Below are 25,752 nucleotides of genomic sequence, written 5' to 3'. Positions count from 1 at the left end.
AAAACAAAGTTATATATATTTTTTAAAACTTTTTCAGAACAATAAAAAGTTGGAGATTTTTTTAATCTTTATTACAACAAACAAATTCTTACTTTCTACATATATAGTTAACAAATAGTTTCCATTACAAACATTTATTAACCTAAAATTGATACATTAACCTAATCCTAATTTTTATTCCTAATCTCACATTATTATGCCTAAACCCCAAAATAAACAAATCATAGAACAAAAAGAAGAAGAATACTTACTGTATTTCAGATCATGTTATCTCTTTTTAAGATGAAATCAAATCTACTCATTTTCAAACACTCTCCAGAGATTTCTCCCTCTTCTTTGTGATGAAACATTGATTTTTGTTGAAATTGAGTTTAATGGTCGAGTAATTTTTAGGGTTTTTTTTATCCTTTTTTAGTTATAAAATTATTTTAAATGTACAGATGGATTTGTCGTTTGTAATAAACGACCACGTAATATTCGCCATTTCTTTTCTAACGACTAGTGGTCGTTTTGAATCCATTAAAATTGTTCAGTGGTTAAATTGCCACAATTTTAAAAATAATGGTCATTTTGTGATCCAGACCTTAGTTATGTGGTCATTTATGTAGTTTACCCTATTTTTAGCTATGATAATTCGGTGACTGTAACCATCAAAATTTCTTCAGAAAGTTTGGGGGAAAAAGAAAAAAGAGATTTTGTCAATTACTACTAATAGAAGTGGGCGTGAGAAATACTATTTTATCAAAATGAAAGTGAAGAAATAAACGTAATCCATGCATTGTTGTGAAGAAATGTTGTGTGGATAGGGAGATAGAAACTATAATGTGAGGAGTCTGGTTCGAGCATGTGTCGAACTCTGAAAAAACTACAATATGGGTTCTTGTATTCAAGTATATCGATGACGTTTACAGGGTTAGGAGGAAGTAAATATACACTATCAACCATGTGAGTAAATCAACTTGATCAGCCTAAACATATATAAATTTTCTTCAATTGGTTTTTTTTCATTGATGCTTATGGATCCATGATATGCTTTACTACAATTGTCTATGTGGAAAGCATTAGCTAGAATCTTGGTTTTGTTATATGTTTCATTAATAGCTTATTTCTTTAGTCAGTTTCTTGGCTCGATAACGATTCTTCGACCTGACGAGCCTTGCGAAAACCTGTTTACGAGTCTGCTTCGAGTTGTCCTCATTACTATAAGGAAAAGGAAGGTTTCTCTGTCTCTATCTTCAAGAAGCCAAGATTTTTACCATGAACAGTGTGGAACAAACATGGTAACGTTTGCAAGAGCAAAATGGAGTTTCAAGTAAAAACAATTTTAATTCCAAATTTCCATCAATATTCATTGCCAATAAATCATTAAAGCCTATTCTGTGATCCCTCTAAGGTGAAACTTGGGGTCTTATGAACTAAGAATCCATTGCTTAGTCTCTAGCAAATGCCCTAAGAATGGCATTTAACAAGTATGAAATTCGAATCAAGTTGACATGTATTCTCCCTTAACGTAGCTTTTTGAACCAACCTGCTATAATAACTGAATGAGACATTAATTCAGATGGATCAGTAGCAAGACCGTGGAAACTATGCAGTTTACAAGTAGAATATCTCTAAATTCTTATAAGACTTTGGCCACTATGGTCAAGTAGAGTATTTCTTCAAATGTCAATAGCAATTCAATCCACCATAACAATTGTCCAAGCTCTATCAATAGATCGTCAAGTTGGTCCCAATTTCAAGATGCCTACAACTTCAATTATTGTCGTGGATCATGCCAATGGTTGAATTAAGAGATATGAAGTGTTAAAATTGAATTAAGAACATGTTAAAATTTTAATTTAATTCTTGAATTCCATGATGTAGATAAGATTTTGATGTTTAAGATGTGATAAACGGGTATTAATGAGTTTAAGCATGTGTATATGAGTTAAGAATATGATAGAGGATGAAACATGAAGTGTTTAAGTGGATTTGGAGTGATTTTCGGGTTTTAAAGTGATTTCTGGGCAAGGGGGTATTCGGTACCCATTCATCAGGTACCGATACCTCAAAAGTAAAAATTCAGGAAGACATTCAAAGGGTATCGATACCTTAAAGATGGTATCGATACCCCCTTGAAACGAAAAATTTTCGAATGTAATTTGGGTATTGATACCTAGGCAGTGTACCGATACCTCTGTGAAGGGATGTATCGATACCCTATAGAGGTATTGATACCCTTGCAAGAGAAAATTGGGATTTACTCTTTCTTATAGCTTAAGAAATTAAGGATTGAATTATAGTATTTGGAATGTTGATATGTATACATGATTATGTAGATATCGATCGAGAGCAACGTCCGGACAAGTCGACAAGTAATAGTCATCGAGAAGAGAAAAGGGAATGATATTGAATAGTAAGGCCAAGTGAGTGCATATTAGTTAGTATATGATGATAGATAGAAATAAGACTTGTGATAAGTCTATTTCCTATGTTAGAATGCATGAATCTATGATTATAAGTATGTGAATGATATGATTTGTGTGAATGCATGATTATATGTGTTGACATGTTCTTGTTTGTAATGATATGATGATAAGATATAAGATATGTGACAAGATATGTGTAATACATGAAAAGGTGATATAAGTTGTGTAATAAACCATGTGAACTGATATAAATAAGTAGGTAAATAAATCGAAAAGTGAGATAAAATAAGTAGTATTTACTTATAAGGTAAAATGAGATTATATGAACATATAATATTGATAGGGCACATAAGACTACATGTCTATGTTTTAATGTAATAAAGTGAAATAAGTCCAAGGATATTGAAGTATGTGAATATAGTATATGTGATATGCAATATGTGACAATAAGATAAGAACTATATGAAAGGATTATATGAGTTATATGAAAACATGATTTAAAGTTATGTGATTTCATGATCACAAAAGATCAGCTATGCGATGTGAATGATCTGATAAAAGCTATGAGCATATGAGATATGACTATGTAAATATGTGAAATGATATAAAAGAGAATGTCCATGTTAAGTGTTAGGAGAGCTAGAGGTATAGTTGGTATGCCAAGAGTCAAGGGTTACCTATGTCTTTCGAGACATATGGATAGTTTACCTATGTCCTTCAGGACATATGGACAGGATTACCTATGTTCTTCGGAATATATGGATAGGTCATTCGGGTCATATTTCACATGCCACTCAGTGAGCCCTTATACGAGTTGTGGTGACAGCATATGTGCACAACCTCAATGTACTCGTATATATTTAGTTCTCACATGTGTACATGGGCTAATAAAGAGATAATAACAAATATATGTTTGTAATATGAAAAATGTTATAGAAATGATATGATGTTGTGTGTATAGTGCTTGATTAAGAAGGTTAAGTATAAAAGTATGTGATTAAAAGATAAATTGTTAATGATGATTTATTTATATGTATGTATTTCTTGATATGTGATCTGGTATGATTTTATATAGTATGATCGAATGAAGTGATTTGGTATAATATGATAGAATAAAACATGCATGCATTTTTAAACGTTATAAAGTGCATTATAAGTTTTATGTGTCTCACTAAGTCATCGACTTAGCGTGTGAATATTTCACACGTAGGTTGGAAAGCGAGAAGAGAAACTAGAAGGAGCAAGACAAGTTAGCATTTTCCTTACGAAATTCAGATCAGAAAAGTAATAATTAATATGCATTTTGTTCTTTTTAATATAGTTGGCATGTACTATTAGATTTGAATTGAATATGCTCTGATATGTTTTGTAAACCTAATTGATTATAATTAAAGTAAAGTATTCATTTTTTTTCAAATGATGAATTTAAGATTTTACTGAATTGTAAAGAAAAGTGTTTTGAAAAGTCAATGTGACACCTCGTACTCGGATTTGGGTTGGATACAGGTTGGGGGTGTTATATTTAATGGTATCATAGCTAAAGCTTAGCCGATTCTAGGCTTAAATCGAAGTCAAAGAAGTTTTAAAATGTGTACATGCCAACTCAAAGTGAAAAGTTCTGATTTAATAGTGTAAGGAGTATGTTGTCTTACTTATAGAATAAGATTTGTATGATATAGTAGAAATTGATTATAAGAATTATTGAAGTGAGTTGATAGATGCTAGACCTGATGGTGGTAGTAATTCACCTTCCCTGGCCAGGCAGGATGAAGAGAGGACACTTTAGGAAATGCTTTGAAATAGCAAAGGTTGTTTTCAGGAAGTTGAAAACCTGAAAACATGTTAGAATAATGTTATATGGTCTTCATTGTTCTGAAGTGGAGAAGTTAGATGAAATAGTTTAGTTACTATGCGAAGGAATTGAAGTATAGTGAACAAATATTATCACGAGAATGATAGAAGATTCAGTAATGTGATTATTAGTTTAGAAAAGTTCGAGAATAAGTATTCAGTGATAAGTTTATCAGATATATGAAGCCAGAACTCATGAATTTGAAACAGTGGAATTGTAATGTGTATGGATAAGAGTGTAGTTTTATAAGTTGAGTGAATTATAGTTAAGCTAATTTGAATGAGAATGATGTAGATATTGTTCGAAATAATTTAAGAATGGGTACATCAGTGATTAGTTTACAAGACAAAGAAAGATGAATGTTGAGATTGAGCAAAAGAAATTGCATGGTGTATAAGAAAGGATTGCAAATTTGATAAGTTAAATAAATTATTGATAGGATAATTCCGACTGAAAAGAATGTATATGAATGGTTCGATGAAGATTTACGCTTTAGATTGGAAGAACCGGTGTTGACTAACAGAGTTATGAGATAGTAGTGTATTAAAGTTAAAGGATTAGAAGATGATGTCAGGGTAGGCTAACTAAGTATGATGTGGATCTGGATATGGTTGTGTATTCTGATTATATAGATATGATGTATGCAATGAACTAAGTATAAACGATATGAAAGAGTATGAGAGTATGGACGAAAGATATGGTTTAGTTATGTTATAAGGAGATTTTGATTATGAAAGGATAAATGGATAAGGAAAATAAAAAGATTAAGTATGACAAGTGTTATATGGAAATATAGATGATAAGTTTGATATTGAAGTAAGAAATGTGTGCAAGGTAATGTGAAATGATTGTTTAATTTCGTAAAGTATATGTTTAATCACAATTGAAGAAGATTTAAGGTTGTGTTCTCGGTCAAATGATGATGGAATAATAGTTTGGTTATTGTTATAAGGTAATTAGAGATAGATTTATGATTATGAGTGATGAGAATGGATTTAAAAAAAAAGTCAAAGGAAAATGTAGAATTGAATGAGAGAAAAGACAGATATGGATTGGGTTCTTTGGAAATTAAAGGCAAATCATTGATTGCAATTGAGAAGGAATAATGTAGAGAAAACAACATGAGAAGATTAGAAGATATATTCTTATTCAGGTGTGCAGTGAAAATTCGAGGACGAATTTTCTTTAAAGGAGGGGAGATTTGTAATATCTCAAAACAGGACTAGTAACTAAAATGCAAATTCTGTAAGCTTTATGCTTAATTTTGAAATAAGTTAAAAGTTCAAGGACTTAATTGGAAATATTTTATGAAGGATGGTTTACTAAAGATTGAAAGAAAGAAGGGTAAAATCGTCATTTGATAAGAAATATTTTTATCTTTCTTTTGTAGGCTATATAACAAGTTGGAGATGAGGAAGGAAGGAAAACGTTTCCAGAGTTCTCTTCTTCTCCTTTCTTCTTCATACGTGAAGGACCAAGCAAATGTGAGTTTTTTATATGGTTAATTTCTTGTTGAATTTTTGAGTTGTTTATGATCATTAGATAATACTTAAGCTTAAAGAAAGCTTAAGTCAATTTTAATTCAAAGGATTAAGAAGTTAAGAGATATTAAAGATTTGTAGTTTTTGAATGAAAACTTGGAATAGAGTTGATAAGTGGAATTTGAAACTAATTTTGACTTGTCAATGGTTGAAATAAGAGATATGAAGTGATAGAATTGAATTTAGAACATGTTGAAAATTGAGTTTCATTCTTGAATTCCATGATGTGGATAAGATTTTGAGGTTTAAGATGTGATATGTAGGTATTAATGATTTTAAGCATGTGTATGTGAGTTAAGAATATGATAGAGGATGAAACATGAAGTGTTTAAGTGGATTTGGAGTGATTTTTGGGTTTTAAAGTGATTTCTGGGCAAGGGGGTATCGATACCCATTCATCAGGTACCGATACCTCATGAGTAAAAATTCAGGAAGACATTCAAAGGGTATCGATACCTTAAAGATGGTATCGATACCCCCTTGAAACGAAAAATTTTCGAATGTAATTTGGGTATCGATACCTATGCAATGTACCGATACCTCTGTGAAGGGATGTATCGATACCCTATAGAGGTACTGATACCCTTGCAAGAGAAAATTGGGATTTACTCTTTCTTATAGCTGAAGAAATTAAGGATTGAATTATAGTATTTGAAATGTTGATATGTATACATGATTATGTAGATATCGATCGAGAGCAACGTCCGGACAAGTCGACAAGTAATAGTCATCGAGAAAAGAAAAGGGAATGATATTGAATAGTAAGGCCAGGTGAGTGCATATTAGTTAGTATATGATGATAGATGGAAATAAAACTTGTGATAAGTCTGTTTCCTATGTTAGAATGCATGAATCTATGATTATAAGTATGTGAATGATATGATTTGTGTGAATGCATGATTATATGTGTTGACATGTTCTTGTTTGTAATGATATGATGATAAGATATAAGATATGTGACAAGATATGTGTAATACATGAAAAGGTGATATAAGTTGTGTAATAAACCATGTGAACTGATATAAATAAGTAGGTAAATAAATCGAAAAGTGAGATAAAATAAGTAGTATTTACTTATAAGGTAAAATAAGATTATATGAACATATAATATTGATAGGGCACATAAGACTACATGTCTATGTTTTAATGTAATAAAGTGAAATAAGTCCAAGGATATTGAAGTATGTGAATATAGTATATGTGTATGCAATATGTGACAATAAGATATGAACTATATGAAAGGATTATATGAGTTATATGAAAATATGATTAAGTTATGTGATTTCATGATCACAAAATATAAGCTATGCGATGTGAATGATATGATAAAAGCTATGAGCATATGAGATATGACTATGTGAATATGTGAAATGATATAAAAGAGAATGCCCATGTTATGTGTCAGGAGAGCTAGAGATATAGTTGGCATGTCAAGAGTCGAGGGTTACCTATATCTTTCGAGACATATGGATAGTTTACCTATGTCCTTCGGGACATATGGACAGGATTACCTATGTTCTTCGAAACATATGGATAGGTCTTTCGGGACATATTTCACATGCCACTCAGTGGACCTCTATACGAGCTGTGGTGATAGCATATGTGCACAACCTCAATGTACTCGCATATCTTTAGTTCTCACATGTGTGCATGGGCTAATAAAGAGATAATAACAAATATATGTTTGTGATATGAAAAATGTTATAGAAATTATATGATGTTGTTTGTATAGTGCTTGATTAAGAAGGTTATGTATAAAAGTATGTGATTAAAAGATAAACTGTTAATGATGATTTATGTGTATGTATGTATTTCTTGATATGTGATCTGGTATGATTTTATATAGTATGATCGAATGAAGTCATTTGGTATAATATGATAGAATAAAACATGCATTCATTTTTAAACGTTATAAAGTGCATTATAAGTTTTATATGCCTCACTAAGTCATCGACTTTGTGTGTGAATGTTTCACACGTAGGTTGGAAAGCGAGAAGATAAGCTAAGAGGAGCAAGACATGTTAGCACTTTCCTTACGAAGTTCAGATCAGAAAAGTAATAATTAATATGTATTTTGTTCTTTTGAATATAGTTGGCGTGTACTATTAGATTTGAATTGAATATGCTCTAATATGTTTTGTAAGCCTAATTGATTATAATTAAAGTATTCATTTTCTTAAATGATGAATTTAAGATTTTGTTGAATTGTAAAGAAAAGTGTTTTGAAAAGTCAATGTGACACCTCGTACTCGGATCCGGGTTGGATACGAGTTGGGGGTGTTATAAATCAAGTGTCCTCATCAATCTTCGTAGCCCTCTTTGATCTTGTCTTATTTCTACCATGGCTTCTATAGTCACGGCCATTGCTTTCTATAGCGGTACGGCTCTGGTTGGTCTGATCAGGAGATCTACAAGATGGTTTTGTTGGGGGAAAAAACCAAATAACCGAGACAAAGCGGAAGCTTAACCGGTGTTCTTTTTCTCCCAATAACGCCTGTCGATAATTATGACAAACACAATAGCACTAAATATGGTTTTAGAACAGTCTCAAGAGAACTTACCTTCTTAAACGACGAGGATCCTGGTGGAATCCAGGAGGCAAAAGAAAGGGGTTGGTCCACTTACATTAGGTCCAGGACGTCGACCTCTACTATTGCCTTCGAAAGGAGGATCACCCCGTTCTCTGAACACCTGAATTGCAAGTTCAAGTGGAGCTGGAACGAAGGGCCTCAAAGGACTGCAATTACACGTGTATAAGACCACAAGAAAATGATAAGCTAATTACAGATACGTGTAGAAAAACACCATACCTACCCAGCACAAGGAACAGGCATCAATACTGGCGGAGGCGCAGTATCTGAATAAACTGGAGCTCTAACATGCATCCCTCGACCATCAAAAGCATCAAACATTGAATCATCACGATTGCCCTCATCAGTTCCATCATTTTTGGATGGAAAATTGCTTGATTGAGGATTCTCAAACCTATCATACCTATCACTACCATTTTCTCGATTATCACGTACTCCACGTAAGCCACGTTCATCTTTCAAGCGATTTTCTAACATTTTTTGTCTTGGAGGCTTGTCCTTCTGCATGAAAAAAAATCATAAAAAGGAGGGGAAAATGAGGTTATATAGAAGTAGAAACTCATATCAAAACAAAACCAGCTATAGCATACCGGTAGAGATTGCTGCATAACAGGTGTCCCCCAGGTGCATCTGGATCACTGTGAATGGAAACAATACATATCTCATACACAGATCAGTAAGATGAAAAACAAATATATGCAGCATGCTAGACAACTTACTTCATGTAATTCTGGTAGTAAAGCTCTTCACGAACTTTAGACGTTAGCTCCGTGACAAACTCTGGATGCTTAAGTTTAAGATGCTTGTGCACAAACTCTGCAGTAAAAAAGAGCTTTGTGCAACTCTTAGAACCACAACTATACTTCCAGCCATACTTTCATCCCTAATCTTCTGGACAAAAGGATCCAAAACTTCAACTGATGCAGTATCTATTTTGCCCTTAGCAGTCATCAATTCCAAAGGATCTTGACCCCTCAATCTCTCTTGCCAGCATGAGTCAAGTTTCTTTTCCCACTCAGATTCGTTATTAGTAACATCAGAACTCTTTCCCTCTGTTATCACATGCCTAAGACCTTTAGCTTCACTTGTTTCAATTATTCCATAATAATCCAAGCCATGGACACGCCACAAGTAAGTTATAAGAATATCAAGAAGCTCAACACTCTCCAAGCCTTTAACAAATTTTGAACCACATATAATAGCCACCGGACCAGTCAAACTACCATGAGATTTATCTCTATTTATTTGTCATTATCAGACCCCCCCTAATATATATTTCCCTCAATTCCTTTTTCAGAATTGTTCGATGTCAATCCGAATTCTTCTGGGATCGGAGTTGATTGGGTGAGCCTTCGGAGCTGAGGAAAGGATATCAGTCTATTTTGCAGATCCTTTACCATGCCGCCTTCTTTTTTTTCACCAATGTCAGCTTCATCTTCAGAATTGGGATCACTGGCCTGGCCTGGCTTACTTGATACCAAGGGATTAACACCGGGACTTCTGCATCACAAATATAAAGTATTGGTCAGCAGCTGGAAAATAAGAGGCAGAGAGCCTGGTTGAATATTCAAAACTAAAGTGAACATGAAGTTCCATCTTACAAGTCCAAGGTTCCACTGTGCAGATCAAGCAAAAACTCCTTTGCAACTGTACGTGCAAGTTCATTCCTCCTTTAAAAAAATATATAAAAAAATAAATAATCCAACAGTAGCATGATAAATTGACACCAAAACCATCAAAAACATCACAACAAAAGCATGACAGAGGGCATCTTTGGCTTACAAACAAATTCCTTAACTGATACATCATGAATTATACAAGTACGACTAACCTTTCAATAACAGTGACCAAGTTTGTTGGATGATATTTGTCTTTCAACCTAAATAAATACGCAATTTTACTTAGAACAATGAGCTGAACAAATAAGGAGGAAATTAGTTAACAATGGGATGTACCATTCCTCATCCTTGTGAGCATCAAAAAATGCTTGTTTTTGGGTTGATATATACTCTGACTTGTATTCCTGGTACCTTCACAGTAATAAGTCAGTTAATATTCCAATTTGTTTACACCGCAAGTCTCAAACAAGATAAACCTAACAGATAATGTTATTTCTCATTTTTACCTCCTCTCAGCTTCATCTGGTAGTATATCATCCTCAAGCTCTTGAATGAATTGCTTGTATGACATCAATCCTTCTCTGAAAAATTGCTTATCATGTCATATTATTGTATAAAATGATAAGAACATTTGATCTTCACCTCAATAAAAGAGAATTTGAATATTTCAACAATGCAATGAAATAAAAAGTAGAGAGTCCGTAAAGATGGAAAGCTAACCTTTGAGTACTCCTCGAACTGGAAGTATTACCAGAACCACCAAGGCCAGCATCCCAATCTGCAGAAGCAATATCATTTGACAAACTAAAATAAAACGGCATAAATAGAAAAGATGGATAAAAGGTTTGTCGCCGCTGCATTATACAATAATGCAACATCAGTATACGGAACTTCAGAAGGAACAATGTACTCATCATAGAGTCATCATTAACTGCATGCTTGCATCATTTCATAGATGCCCAAAATTATTTTGTTGATATGTATTTCAATACATTCCAAACCGACACTGCAATCCAATAAAGACAATAAAGCAAACCTAAATGCAAAAGATTAGTTTTTAGTTTTGCCCATTCTATATCTCCAATTATAGTAAGTTTCCATACAAGAAGAATTTGCTAGCTTCAAAAAATAATTATATGTAAAAGTTAATTATCCCAATTATTAATGGTAATCATAATAAATCAAGATTTTATATTAACAATTGGAACTGAAAAATTAAGTGCAAGATGACAGTCAATAATTGTCATATAACTTTTTAAATTATAATAGTAACATGGGGGAGGCATAAAAATACAAAATGGTCATATCAAAAGTGCTCCAAGTGCAATAATTGAAGTTAGAAGAAACTTTAAAATTCTCAAGCAATTTCAAGAAAGAACCACCTTGATAGCCACGGGAAGAGCGACCTGAGTACCAGCCACGAGGTCTTCCCATCATCTCACTATCATATCCACCACCGTAGTCATGGTAACACCCAAAATGTTAATAGTTTGGGTCAATCCGAAACTCATTTTAGAATCCAAAATAATTATTAAAAATATCTTAGACCAAGGTTAATTAGATTTGGGCTGTGTTGGGCCCAAAAGATTTATGTAAAGTGATGATATTCATATAGGCTTGAAAATATAGGAACCTAAAGTATAGTTTACACATTTTATTTCAAACGAAAATATTCCCCTTGTTTTTATATTTTTCACGTGAATCAAAGCCCCAACTATCTTACCAAATATTATTTTTCTTCTCTCTTCTACATTTTCCATTTCTCTTCCTCTTCCATCTCAAATTAAATTTTTCCAAGCATTTCATTTTCCATTTGGTTAAACCAAGGTAAGAGCATGAATTCTCATTCTACAAGCTTTAGATTAAGACTCATTTTGTAAGATTTTATCATGGTTTCAAAAAATGGGTTTTTGAGAAGTGTAGTAAAATCTAAGGATTCAAGGTGGTTTGGCTAGATTTAAGAGTTAAGAAATTTTCTAAATATTATCTTCAATACATTGACAACTTAGAAATTTCCTTTTTGTTACTCTTGTTTAGAAAAAGAAGTGGGTGGAGCTCAAATACAAAAGGGAAAGAAAAAACATATCAAGAGTGATTGAGGATTAGCATTTAGTCAAGGATAAAAAAAAGTATCCACACCTACAACTTCTCCACACTATTAGTGGGTCATTTTAATGTATTGAATAACATGAAGGTAAGAAATAAACTTATTTAGCATATCCATGGTAGATTATATGTTTTGAAAGTTTGAGTATGTCTAAAGCCTTATTTATGATCCTTTTTAATCACACAAGACTTTAAAGAATGTTTGGGGATCTCATTAAGGTTTTTGGAAGTGAAATATAGCATTTTCGTATGTGAACTGTGCATCATGCAGGTTGAGTATCAATACTATAGGATTAGTATCGATACTTGTTCTTCGTTTCTAGGTAAAAACATGTTTTCTGTGCAGGAATATCGATACTCTTTCAAGAGTATCGAAATTTTGGGTCATGGTTTCGAAACTCCCAGGAAATATTGATATTGGGCATTACAAAACGCTTAAAAGTATCGGTACTTACATAAAGTATAGAAACTTTTGCATGAATATCGATACTGAAGGGCTAGTATCGATACTTTCAGTCTATTTTAGACAAAAATGTTAGATTTTAAGGAAATTAGAGTCGAGGTACCCCTACACTTCATTATATCATCAAATAAGACTACAAGTGAAACAATAATAAAGATTAATTCGAACGTAGAAATAAGATAAAATAGGGACAAATAAAACTAGCCTTGCTTGATGCTCGGGAAACGATTCGGACGCTCGAGTTCCTTTAGTTTAGGGTGTCGAAGTATAGAATCAGTCCAGATATCCTTAGATAGGGTGCAAGGCCCTTAAGAAGACTAGCTAGGGTATAAGATCTGACACTCGTAAGGGGTAGGCTAGTCGGGGGTGTGGTGTCCGATGCAGAGATTTTGGGGACCACATCCTCTGTAGACTAGAGGGGTGTGTGAGCTCCGAGATACAGATATATCTCAGTCGCACCATGATGTCTACTATAGCGTAGAGAGTGAGTATCGCAAGGATACTCACTAATGATTTGATTGATTGTTTGGATATATTCATTTTATCTCATATTCAATTATTAAAGCATATTCTAAATGTACCTCTGTTAGTACGTTTTAGTTGTTAGTGTGACACTGGACTAGTTAGCTCAGCGTTTGAAATTTGTTTCCTTACGCAGATAAGGTGAAGACAAATAGAGGAGTTGTTTGACTAGAAGAAATCCAGACCAGACAGCAAAGCAGAGTACGTCTCGAATTTCTTAGAGGACATGTATATTCGAAGTCTCTATTTTGTAAATTCGAGTAGTAAATTGTTCTAAACACATGGTTTGTATATTTTGATTTTTTTTATCTATGAGAGGTCATGAACTGTAATTTATTTTGTATGAATTTTATTATCTATTTTATAAAAGATTTTATCAATGAATGTTATTTTATTTAAGCAAGTTAGAGAAATTGTTGGTTAGCTACTTCGGTGGTTACATGTAGCACTCTCGTTAGTTGATTGTGTGTCGTACTGATGTAAGGTGTTGCATTCATACCCAAACCTACACCATAAGAAGTGTTTTACAGCATGAGCAAAATCTGAATATACCTAAAACTGCCAAGTGAAAATTTTGAATTGTATAGTCATATGAATTCCTCCTAACTAATGATTAGTATATGGACATGGGCAGAATTTCAGAGTCAAAATATTGAATTGTATAGTCATATACGTTAGATATACTACTGGATACAAAGCTACACAAAGAAACTGAACTGATGATCCCTCTCGGATAACATTATAGAAAATAAAAAGTCAGTGTCACCGGGCAGTCCAGTATTTTGCAATAACAGCGTAGCTTTCCTTAAAAGGAATATGAAAGTCTATTGTAACAAGAAAAACCAGGGATGCTAGTAAAGGGTAATGTGTAAGCATTTTCAACAAAGAAATTAAAATGATAAGAATTTATCAAGGAAACCAGCACAATACTTGAACACACTTCATATTTAGGGTTCTTTTAGGGCTCTTTCGTAGGTTCAGCAGTATCCATTAGGATTTTGTCAGCATTGATTTGTATTAAAAATAGCCACATCATGGCCGCATAACATCAAATACAGGACAATGCCTAAACTACTAGTTATACTCCTTAGTAATGTAATCTACATCTATAATCTCAATCTTTCAGTTAAAGAACTTCCAAAGCCTAAATCAAATAAACAAAATATCAAGTTTTAACAAATCAGAAATAAGTTCATAAGGCTTCATAACATTAAGCACAAGAAAATACCAGTGACTGTTAAAACCAATAGTTCAAACGCTTTATAGCTAAGCTAAATTAAGCTCTATTATTTTACAGTCTAATGGAGACTAAATCTAAAACTAAAATAAAAAAATTACCTTCTATTTCCAGGTCCAAATCTTCCTGTAGGGCTCCCTCTTCTCCCTTTGTATCTTCCATCCTCACGCCTAGACCTCTTGAGGGGGTGACCTCCGCGGAGGAGGCGAGTGCCTTCTATCCCGATAACTAAACGGTGCTGGCGGAGGGCTAATGCTGCTGCGTAGCCTGTAGTTTCTCTCCCTGGGAGGTGGAGATGGAGGAAAGCGATTGCGATCGTAGTAGTCGCGTTCCCGTTGCTCCCGCGAGTCTTGGTCGCGCCGTCGAGGTGGAGGCGGCGATGCAGCAGAGGAGTTGGGATCATCAGATGATGGAGGCTGTTTGTTGTTATTATTGCTGTCCTTACGGTCGCCACAGCGACAGTGGTCAAAGGAATCGCCCGGCATATTTATGACTTCCGCCATGACGGACGGTAAAACAAAACCCTAGAAAGATTAAAAAAAAAGATAGATAAATGAAATGGAAATGGTTTTGTTCAAATGATTTCTTGGGATAGTGATGATCGAGCACAGAGCGGAGTCACGGAGGAGTAGCAAAAATCAGTTATAACTGCCTTAACTTATTGGAACTGAGTTTGTGTCTCTATTATTCCATTATATTGGTTTTGAAATAAAGATTAAATTAGTGAAATATTGTGTTTACAAAAATGTTTAGGTAAATGAATGAATATTATAGTGGTCGTTAATAAAAATGGATTTTTTAAAATTATTATTAGATGTGGATAATTTTATTTCATTTTTTATATTTTTAAGATAAAATTAAAGGAACTTATATTAACTAAAATAAAATCTTTTAAAATTCCATTATATAATAAAATAAAATAAAATAATGCGTTCAAGGAATAAATTTTTCCTGGTTGATTAAGGAATATATTTAAATTATATTGGTGTTTAAAATATAAATATAAAAAATTAAAATTTAGAGATCGAAATTAAAAAATAAAAATATTTGTTTAATTTTAGATATTTTATTTATTAATCATATTATATATTTTTAGGGATTCTCCACTACATAAGTTCTAATGGAGGCTCTCTGGGCGCACGTTATCATGTCTAATGGTCTCTCAGATCTTCCTTTTTCCTTCTAATTCTTGTTCATTCTTGCTTCCTAGGGTATTCTAGGTTTGTTGCTTGTTAATCGCATGGAATCGGGTTCCTTGAATATGGATTGGAAAGAACTGTTCGTGGGTTCGAAAGATCAGTCCCTCAACTTCTTTCCCCCTAAGCTACGGGATGGAGTGGATATTGTTAAACCTCCGTCCGAGCTTTGGATCTATGCAGCGAATTATTGAAACAATTTGGGGAAAATCGTCGCAAGTTAAGGTTAGTCTCGCAGGCCCTAATCTCTACATATTTTCATTCTTGGATGTTGGTTTGAGGGACTGGGTTCTAGAAAATGGACCCTGGCATGTCCAGAACAAGCCATTAGTCTTGAGGGATTGGTACCTGGTATGCAGAAGCTTAGTTTCGATCTATCCTTTATGTCGATTTCGGTGCAGCTTTATAGCGTTCCTTTAGAGCTCTATTCTCAAAAGGGACTTAGTTACATTGTCGGTGCATTAGGCAACCCCTTATACATGGACTCTATAACGACTTCAAATCAGAGGCTTGAATTTGCAAAGGTTTGTGCGGAGATTGAAGCTGGAATTATTATTCCAGAGTTTATTTAGATCATCTTAAAGGATGGATCCTCTGTGAGTGTCAGAGTGCTTGTTCCTTGGCTTCCTAGATGTTGTTATAAGTGTAAATCATTTGGACATCATGCTAATTCATGTACTGAGGTTAGGCAGCCTCCTCAGAAACTTAAAGAGGTATAAGTTTGTTGGAAAAAAACAGTAGTGCTACAGAATCTGTAAGCAATGAAACTCAGCCAGTAATTTCTACTGCTGTTATGGGGATTTCTGAGATTACTAACACTTCTAAGGTGATGAGTTCAGACTCTCTTTCTGGCAGTGATAGCAATCCTAAGGATTTGGTGATGAATCTGGACCTACAAGTTGGTAATGCTATGGAAACAACAGTGCAGACATTGCAGGAGGTCTGTGAGCCTAATTTGGAGGATGCCATGAAGAATATTGTTGTATGTAATGGTGATATGTCTTCCTCGGGGACACAAAAGATGACAGATTTCTATGAGTGTGGGAAGTATCATGTTGATGAAAGTAATGATAAAAACCAACATTTGCAGGGAGTTGTTCATTCTGGGGATTTTTCTTCTCTTCAGGACTCTCTTAAGAAGAAGACAAAGGGGAGGAAAAAGGAAATCCCTGGCTCCTCAAGCAAAATGGAGGTTGTGGAAGATGGTCCTAGGAAGGCTCGAGTGGCTTCTATGGGTGTGGTTGTGCTTCTCAATGAGATAAAGGCAAAAAAGAAGGATCATCTTGAGAATGCCAGGAGTACTGTGGTTAATTTAGGCACTGGCAGCTTTGCTCAGCATACTTTATCTTAATGATTGTCAGCTTCTGGAATGTCAGGGGGGTCAACAACCCTCTCAAACAGTTGAAGGTGTTAAGCATATTAGAGTCTTCTAGTGTTGATGTTTTTTGTTTGATGGAATCACGCATTAGAATGGATAATTTTTCTAATTTCACTTCTGCACTATCTGGTGAATGGAATTTTGTTGAGAATTATAATTTTGCTGAAGGGGGTAGATTGTGGATTGTTTGGAGGAAGCACATGTTGTTCTCTGTTCTGAGATGTTGTGACCAAACTATTTTCATCATTGGGACTGTTGATGGTTGATGGTCATAAGACAGCTATTACTTTTGTCTATGGCAGTAACAATGGTGTTGCTAGAAGGGCTCTTTGGGACCATTTAAATATTGTTGAGAATAAAATTGGTTCCTCCTCTTGGTTGATTGGGGGTGACTTTAACATCATTGCCAAAGCTGAGGAGAGTTCTGATTTTGATGTCATGGGTGTCCATTGCACCTCTGATATGAAGGATTTTCAAGATTGTTTGGAGGGGCTTGACCTTATGGACCACTTATTTCTTGGGCCTATATTCACTTGGTCCAACAAACAAGAGGGTTTCTACTTAGCCCAAAAATTGGATAGGATTTTAGTTAATGATCAATAGTTGCTGGACTTTCCAGAAGCTTTTGTGGAATTCAAAGCCCATGGAGTTTCTGATCACTGCCTTGGATTATTGCAGACACATAAGGGAGTCATGACCAATAACCCTCACCCTTTCAAGTTTTTTAATTGCTAGACTGGGCATGTAAAGTTTTTGGATACTGTCAGGAATTCTTGGCAGGGTCAATGTAGTGGATCTTCCATGAGCCGCTTGTTCAACAAGATGAGAATGCTAAAGCCTCTTCTCAAGGAGTTTAACTTGGAGTATTTCTCTGATATTTCTAGTAGAGTCAGAAACAAAAGGATCAAATTGAAGCAAATACAAATTTTTAATCTGGCCCATACAAATCAGATGAGGATTGATGAAGAAATAATGATTCATGCTGAATTAGTTGACTTGGAGGTTGTTGAGTCTGGTTTTTACAGACAAAAAGCCAAAGTTCATTGGCTTAGGGAGGGAGACTTGAATACCAAGTTCTTCCACCATAGGGTCCAATCTAACAAGAAAAGGAACACCATAAGAGTTATTAAAGGTGATGATGGGCAGAGGTGTGACTCTTTTGAAGGAATGGTTGATGAGTTAGTGGGTTACTTCATTAATCTCATTGGCTCTCCTGATCAATTAGTTAAAGGTTGCTCAGTTGAAAGTCTGAAAGATCTGTTGAACTACTCTTTGCCTGAAGGAGCTACTACATTTCTTACTAAGGAGGTGAGTGATGTAGAGATCAAAGAGGCCCTTTTTAGACAGGGGAAGGACAAAAGCCCAAGCCCTGATGGGTTCACTTCTGGTTTCTTCAAAGCTGCCTGGGACATTGTTGGTAGTGATTTTATTTCTGCTGTGAGGTACTTCTTCCAAACATCTTGTTTATTGCATGCTTTTAATACAACTGCCTTAGTTTTGGTTCCTAAGTCCTTAAATGCATGCTTGGCTAAGGAATTTATACATATATCTTGTTGTTCAGTGGTATACAAAACCATCACTATAATACTTGTTAATAGGCTTATTCCTTACTTCCCTGGTATGGTTTCCCATAACCAGTTAGTTTTTGTCAAATGTAGGAATATAGTAGATAATACTCTGTTAGCTCAGAAGGTAATGAAATGATACTCTAGGAAGAGTCTTTCTCCTAGATGTGCAGTCAAAATAGACTTGCAGAAGGCTTTTGATTCTGTTAATCGAACCTTCTTGCTGACTGTTCTTGAGGCAATGGGGTTGCCTTATGTGTTCTACAATTGGATCAAGGCTTGTATTGCTACCACTATGTATTATGTCTATTTGAATGGAAGCTTGGTGGGGTATTTTAAGGGGGCAAGGTGATCCTTTATCACCTTACCTCTTTGTCATTGTGATGAATGTTTTGTCCTCTCTGTTGAATGTTGTTGCAAAACAAGGAATTTTCAGATTTTATCCAAAATGTAAAAGAGTTCCCCTCAATCATCTTTGTTTTGTGGATGACTTATTAGTTTTCTGTCATGGCTCCCTTGAATCTGTGTTAGGTGTGTAGAGCACCTTAGAGAAATTTTATGAATTATCTGGTCTTAAGTTGAATGCTCTGAAGACTGAACTTTATGCTTGTGGCTTGAATGAGAATACTCTAGATTTGATTCAGTCAGTTATTGGGTTTAGAGTGGCACAGCTCCCAGTTAGGTATCTTAGGGTGCCCCTAGTTACTCGTAAACTCACGGGGAAGGATTGTGATGCTCTATTGGAGAGAATCAAAGATAAACTAAGTTAATGATCCAACAAGAAACTTAGTTTTGGTGGAAGGTTGCAGCTTGTAAAAACTGTCATATTTAATATCTTTAACTTCTGGAGCAGGCAGCTCATTCTCCCTAAGGGGATCATTATGGACATTGAGAGGATTTACATGCGTTTTTTCTGGAAAGGTTGTGACTCCTCAGCTAGAGGGGCACGTGTTGGCTGGAGTCATATTTGCTCACTGAAATCAGAGGGTGGCCTGTGACTTAGGGACCTTACCCTATGGAATAAAGACTGATGCTTGTTGCTTATAAAAAATATTATGGCTAATGATGGTTCTCTTTGGATTGCATGGATACAAGAGTACTGTTTAAAAACTGTGAGTTTTTGGGATGTTGATTGTAAAAGCCACTTCAGTTGGATTATGAAGAAGATGTTGAGGCTTTGAGAAGAGGCTAGGAGATTGTTTCCTCCTGGTGCTATCTGGTGCCAAATTAAAGGAAAATGGATATGGGACAACATTAGAATCATAAGGGAGAAGGTAAACTGGCACAGAATCATTTGGTTTCCTGCTCATATACCTAAATTCTCCTTTATTTCGTGGATGGTCATCATTGACAAGTTGCCTACTAAAGATAGGTTGGTTCGGTTTGATAATGGAAAATGGATGTGTTGTGTGTGGTTCTGGATTGGAATCCTGTGACCACCTCTTTACAGATTGTTCCTTTGCTAAGGAAGTATGGGAAGCAGTTTTAGCTTCTTGTGGGATTCGTTACGATTTGCAAAGCTGGGATGAACGTCTTAACTGGTTGATTGTGAACTTGAAGGGTAAATCTCTCCGAGTGTAGGTTCTTAAGCTCGCTTGGACTGGTTTCATGTATTACATTTGGGAGGAGCGTAATCACAGGAATTTCAGGGGATTAACTCGTTCTGCTGATACAATTGTAATAGGATAAAAGAGGCTGTAAAAAAACAAATTGTATAGAAATTGCATACATTGGATTAATGATGCTAATAGGCACTTGTTCATAAACTGGGGTCTGATCTAGTGTTGTAGCTTGCCTTGTTTTTATAGCAGCTAAGTTGCATTTCTTTTGGATGAAATATAAATTACTTATCCAAAAAAAAACATATTATATATTTAATTTCATTCTTTTTTATTGATAATATCATAATTAATTGTCTATGATTTTAATTTTAATTTTCACGATAAAATCAAATTGAAAGTACAACAAATTGGAAAAAATAGATTTATATTTTCAAAAATATTACAATAAAATTATACGTTGTAAATTTTTATAAATAATTATATATTTTAATTGAAATTTATTTTGGGCCATAAAAGGTAGCTTTGGGTTGGCCCAACCCTAAAACCTTAACTCAGGTATCGCTATATTTGTTTAGGTTTTAGGGTTTCTTACAATGTTGTGGTGAACCATTTGTAGCTGCCGCATTCACCCCCCCCCCCCCAACACAAAAATCTCAACTAAGCTCTTCCGTCATCGAAAATGGTTGCCACCAAGAAGACCGTAAAATCCCATCCCTATTTTGTTTCGTTTTAATTTTCTACTCTTATGAGTAATTTTTTTAAAACATGCTAACGAGTAGATATATTGCTGTGTTTGATGAAATGCAGAAGAAGACTCATGAGAGTATCAACAACAGATTGGCTCTCGTTATGAAGAGTGGAAAATACACTTTGGGTTACAAAACCGTCCTCAAATCTCTCAGAAACTCCAAAGGTATTGAACAACTCTGCACAGTGATTTACGGTTTCTAAATATAGAGCTATCTGATTGACAGTATTGGATAACTCCAAATGATTGGGGGGTTGTATTTTTTTATGGTGAATTGAAGTTGAATGGATTTCATCTTGGTTAAATTAGTGTATAATATGGATGGCATGTGAGGTTTTGTCAGATTATTTTCATTATTGTATTGCTGCATTTCTGTTGTTGACCGATTTAGAGTTGGAAGATGGATATTCATATATAAATTTTAATGCTTTATAGGTAAGTTGATTATCATTGCCAACAATTGCCCTCCTCTTAGAAAGTCGGAGATCGAGTATTATGCAATGTTGTGCAAGGTTGGAGTTCACCACTACAATGGAAGTATGTTCCTTAACCTATCTCGCGCTTGCTACATACTTGAATACGTATTTGTGTCATGATTTGAATACTTGTATATGGGAGTGAAACAAAGCAGATTATCAATAAGTTTAGCTAATTAGTTCAGCTATATCTTGCTCCGGCATCAGTACAACAATATTCGACAAGCACATCCTAGTATTGAATAACTTACGCTCGTTCACCGTGTCGCATTCCGTTCTTTAGTTATACTCATAAGTCCTGCATTTGAAGATATTTGTGATAATTTTAAGATGAGCAACTAGCAAAAATTCTTCATGCCAAAGCCCTTTAATGAAGGGAGCGACGCTAATATCTTAAATACATTATTCATCAATCTCACGTTTCTTGTGTAATGCTGCCTGCTTGGTGAACCAATGGGTGATGAAGTGATGACTTTGATGTTTCAAATTCTAAAGAGTATTCAACAACATGAGTAAACGTATGTGCTCTTTTTTGTTGTTGCAGACAACGTAGACTTAGGCACTGCTTGTGGCAAATATTTCCGAGTGTGCTGCCTTAGCATTGTCGACCCGGGTATATATAACAATGCTTGTAACATTTTGAATTTCCCTACTTTGCATCAGTCTAAAGTTCCGATTGTGGTAAATATCATCTGTGTTTTTCAGGTGACTCCGATATCATTAAGAGCATGCCTGGTGATCACTAAGGTGTAGGGGGAAAACTCATCTTCGTAGGCTTTATTCTGATAGTTTCTATTTTTGGGTATCTGGAACCATTGTTGATGTCAAAGAGAAGTTATTCTGAAATTCAGAACTTTCATTGTAAGTGTTTGATGTGGGACAGTTCCCATGTATTAGTATTTTTGATGGATTTTTTCCAAATCATCTCATATGATCTTTTTGTAGTGGATTCTTAATGCTGCTTTAGAGAAATGAAGAACTTGACGAGACGTGGTAATTTGGCTGACGAAGTGAAAATCATTGTATGGTAGGAAATTAAGAAAAATGATTAAAAATTAATAATATAATTTGATAAGATAATTTAAAAATGTTATACACAGCATGGATCAAAATTTGTAAGCAAAAGTCCATAAAAATACAGTTAAGATACGGGCTGGCGATATCACATTTAGAAATTATATCAAACACAATGAAAAGGATCAAATTACTTATTTCTTAACTTGCGAGGATCCTTGAACAATTAATACCACCATACAACATTTCATCAATGATTTTACAAACGTATGAATAATAAACAGCCAAAGATTTATTGTGTGTTGTGGGGGGGGGGGGTAGAGAAAGAAAACCAAGGAATAAAGGACATTTTAAAATGATTTTTAACCTAACGAACTGATTTAAATTTAAAATCTATATACTAAAATATTTTTATATCTTCTGATATTTTTTTACTAAAAATTCTTTTTTTAAGATCAGATTTTAACTGATCGAATCTTTCGATAATTTGATTTTAATAAAAAAATTAAATATACATCTTTCATCTTAGTTCAAATTTACATAAATATAAAAATTTATTTTATTTTATTTTATTTATTATAAGCACATTTATAATTAAACAGTATTATTAAAAATTTATATTTTCTTATTTTTTTTAAATAAATACGGAAACTTATATTTGAAAATAAAAATAATATAAAAATATTTTGGAAACAATCTCACGTGTTCATCTTCCCCCTTAACGTGAAGACAAGTTCCTTTTTTACTATAAAATGAAGGCTTAAATATAAAATTAATGTATAAATTATATCGTTTTTCATTAATAAGTGTTTAAAGTATTTTTTGACTTATTTTGGTGTCTACAACTATTACCATTTTAGGTGTTCGGACCGTCAATGACATTAATTTCTTTCGTTAAACGACACGTGTCACAATTCGGTATTTTAAAATTTATTTTTTTAAAATATTATTATATTTATAAAAAATACTAACTTTTCTTAAATTATAAAAAACTCAAAATCCCTAAAATCCCCAAATTCTATCCTTAACTTGCCGTCGCCGTCTTTTTCAACCACGATTATCGCTGTCTACGTAGTCTCTGTCATACTCCTAGTGATATGTCTTTGTACTTGACGTTGATTGATCCTCGAATTCTGTGGGATCGTGATTTTCATCATAGGGTTTGCATGGTATTAAATGTTGTTTCGTCGTCGATTGGCCACTATTTCATAGTGGTTTTGTTCTTTGTAAGTGATTTTACTGGAAAAATGGGTTTTTATTTTATTTTTTAAATTTTGGCGTAATTATGTTTTGGGTTTGGTTGCATTGTTATCTGTTTAGTAGCTAAGAAACAATGAAGGAAGTGGGAAGGAAAAAAGAGCTCCCATATTCTATGTGTTTTTTTCAATTTGGTTTTAAAGGATTGAAAGAGACACCTTACTTGAGCATCGATTACTGTGAGTGTGCATCTTCTGTCTTCTTTGGATTCCTTTTTCATAGTTCCTCATAGCTTCGGCTATAGATGATTACTTGAGGTCATGTCCTTTTAGATCCCATAGGGCGTATAGGGGGAGGGCTAGACAGAGTGGTGTCAAGGAGACTAGTTTTAGAGTTTGTTCGTTGAATATAGGCACATTAAATGCTAGGCTGCTGGAGCTTACCGACGTACTTAGTAATAGAAAAATAGATTTTGCATGTATTCAGGAGACTAGGTGGAAAGGGGCTCGCGCCAGAGAGTGTAATGGGTACAAGTTGTGATATTTAGGTGTAGATAACGCTAGAAATGGGATGGGTATCTTGGTATCCTCTAGGCTTAAGGAAAATGTAGTTGAAGTTTGTAGATACGAGATAGGATCATGATGATTAAGGTTATTATAGAAGAGGAAGTGGTGAATGTCCTTTCAGTGTACGCCCCACACGTTGGCCTAGGGGAAGGGGGAGAAACGTTGCTTCTGGGATCAGTTAGATGATGTACTTAGGAGCATTCTGGAGGACCAAAGAGTTTTCATAGGGGGAGACTTCAATGGCCATATAGGTAGTGCAACCGACGGGTATGACGGTGTTCATAGGGGTTTTGGTTTTGGTAGTAGGAACGAGAAGGGGCGTGCGTTGCTTGAATTTGCTACTTCACACGATATGGTGGTCACTAAATCCTTCTCTTTCTTTAACAAGAGAGATGTGAACTTGATTATGTTCCATAGCGGGGGACATTGTACCCAAATCGACTACATCCTGGTTTGAAATCGGGATCGATGGGCTTGCATTGACTGTAAGGTGTTCCTAGAAGAGGCATGTGCATCACAACACAGATTGTTGGTTTTGGTGTTCTGCGTATGCCACAGACGGAGCACTCATAGGAGGGCTAAACTTGGTAAACCTAGGATCCTTTGGAATAACTTACATGGAGCGACAGCTGATGACTTTAGGAGTAAGGTTTTGTCTAATACGGGTTTTGGAACTACAAACTCAAATAATTCAGATATGTTATGGAAAAATATGGTAAATACCCTCAGAGAGGTGGGAAAAAACACCCTTGTGTTGTCGTCAGAGAAGGTCAAGGAACATAAAGAATCGTAGTGGTGGAACGATGAAGTCCAAACTAAGGTGAAGACAAAGCAAACTTGCTTCAAGGAGTTTCTACAATACAATGACGAAGAAGAAAGATCGAGAGCTAAACAAATATACAAGGAGGCAAAGCGGGAAGTCAAGAAAACAATGGCTAAAGCACAGGATAAGGCATATAATGAAATGTACAAGAGATTAGACACCAAAGAATGACAAAACGGCATCTTCAGGCTTGCAAAATCCAGGGAAAATAGGAAAAAGGATCTAGGTAGCATTAATGACATCTTTGCCTTGATTATGGACGACGTCTATTGTGCGACACCAGACGGTGTTCCATGGTGTATGCTTTTCGCTGACGACATTGTCCTAGTTGCTGAAATAAAAAATGAGCCTAATAGTAGACTGACTACCTGGAAGATTGCTTTGGAAGAAAAAGGTCTAAGGATCAACATTGAAAAGACATAGTATTTATGTTCAAACTTCAGTGAGAACCAAAACGATGAAGATGTAGAAGTATGCATAGAAGGACACGTTCTCCCCTCAAATGATTGTTTCAAGTACTTAGGGTCTATGATATATAAAGATGGGGGTGTAGATGATGACGTTACACATCATATAAAGGTGGGATGGCTAAAGTGGAGGACTGCTACTGGAGTTTTGTGTGACAAGAAGGTGCCTCTAAAACTTAAGGGAAAATTTTATAAAATGGCAATAAAACCAATGTTGAAAACATTTTGTGTTTCGATATAACAAATTAAATTTAAATGAATTTTAAGATTTTACAAATGATTTTCTAAGTATATTCGATTTAATTAATTGAATATCAAATTATTACTCCAAGTCTTTTAAGATCAATTTCAAATCTTACTAAATGTGTAAAATTGTGTTTTATACTTAATATATTTTTGAAACAATTTTCACAAAGTA

At 34.5% G+C, this 25,752-nt stretch overlaps 1 protein-coding gene and 1 pseudogene across 1 annotated transcript; one reads left to right on the top strand and one right to left on the bottom strand.

Annotated features, from left to right (window-relative positions):
* Positions 1-8,091: 8,091 nt before the first annotated feature.
* LOC120181249 lies at positions 8,092-14,901 on the bottom strand (annotated as a pseudogene).
* Positions 14,902-20,625: 5,724 nt separating this feature from the next.
* On the top strand, positions 20,626-22,254 carry LOC120180770 (60S ribosomal protein L30-like). Its single transcript, XM_039186069.1, has 5 exons — positions 20,626-20,743; positions 20,851-20,956; positions 21,227-21,328; positions 21,812-21,880; positions 21,973-22,254. The coding sequence occupies exons 1-5, from the start codon at positions 20,723-20,725 to the stop codon at positions 22,011-22,013; spliced, it is 339 nt and encodes a 112-aa protein (XP_039042000.1). The 5' UTR covers positions 20,626-20,722; the 3' UTR covers positions 22,014-22,254.
* Positions 22,255-25,752: the final 3,498 nt, after the last annotated feature.

The sequence above is a fragment of the Hibiscus syriacus genome, unplaced genomic scaffold (assembly GCF_006381635.1).
Source record: "Hibiscus syriacus cultivar Baekdansim isolate YM2019G1 unplaced genomic scaffold, ASM638163v2 tig00003715_pilon, whole genome shotgun sequence".
Lineage (NCBI taxonomy): Eukaryota > Viridiplantae > Streptophyta > Magnoliopsida > Malvales > Malvaceae > Hibiscus > Hibiscus syriacus.
The sequence above is the reverse complement of the archived record's forward strand: the minus strand, read 5'-3'. Positions and strand labels throughout refer to the sequence as shown.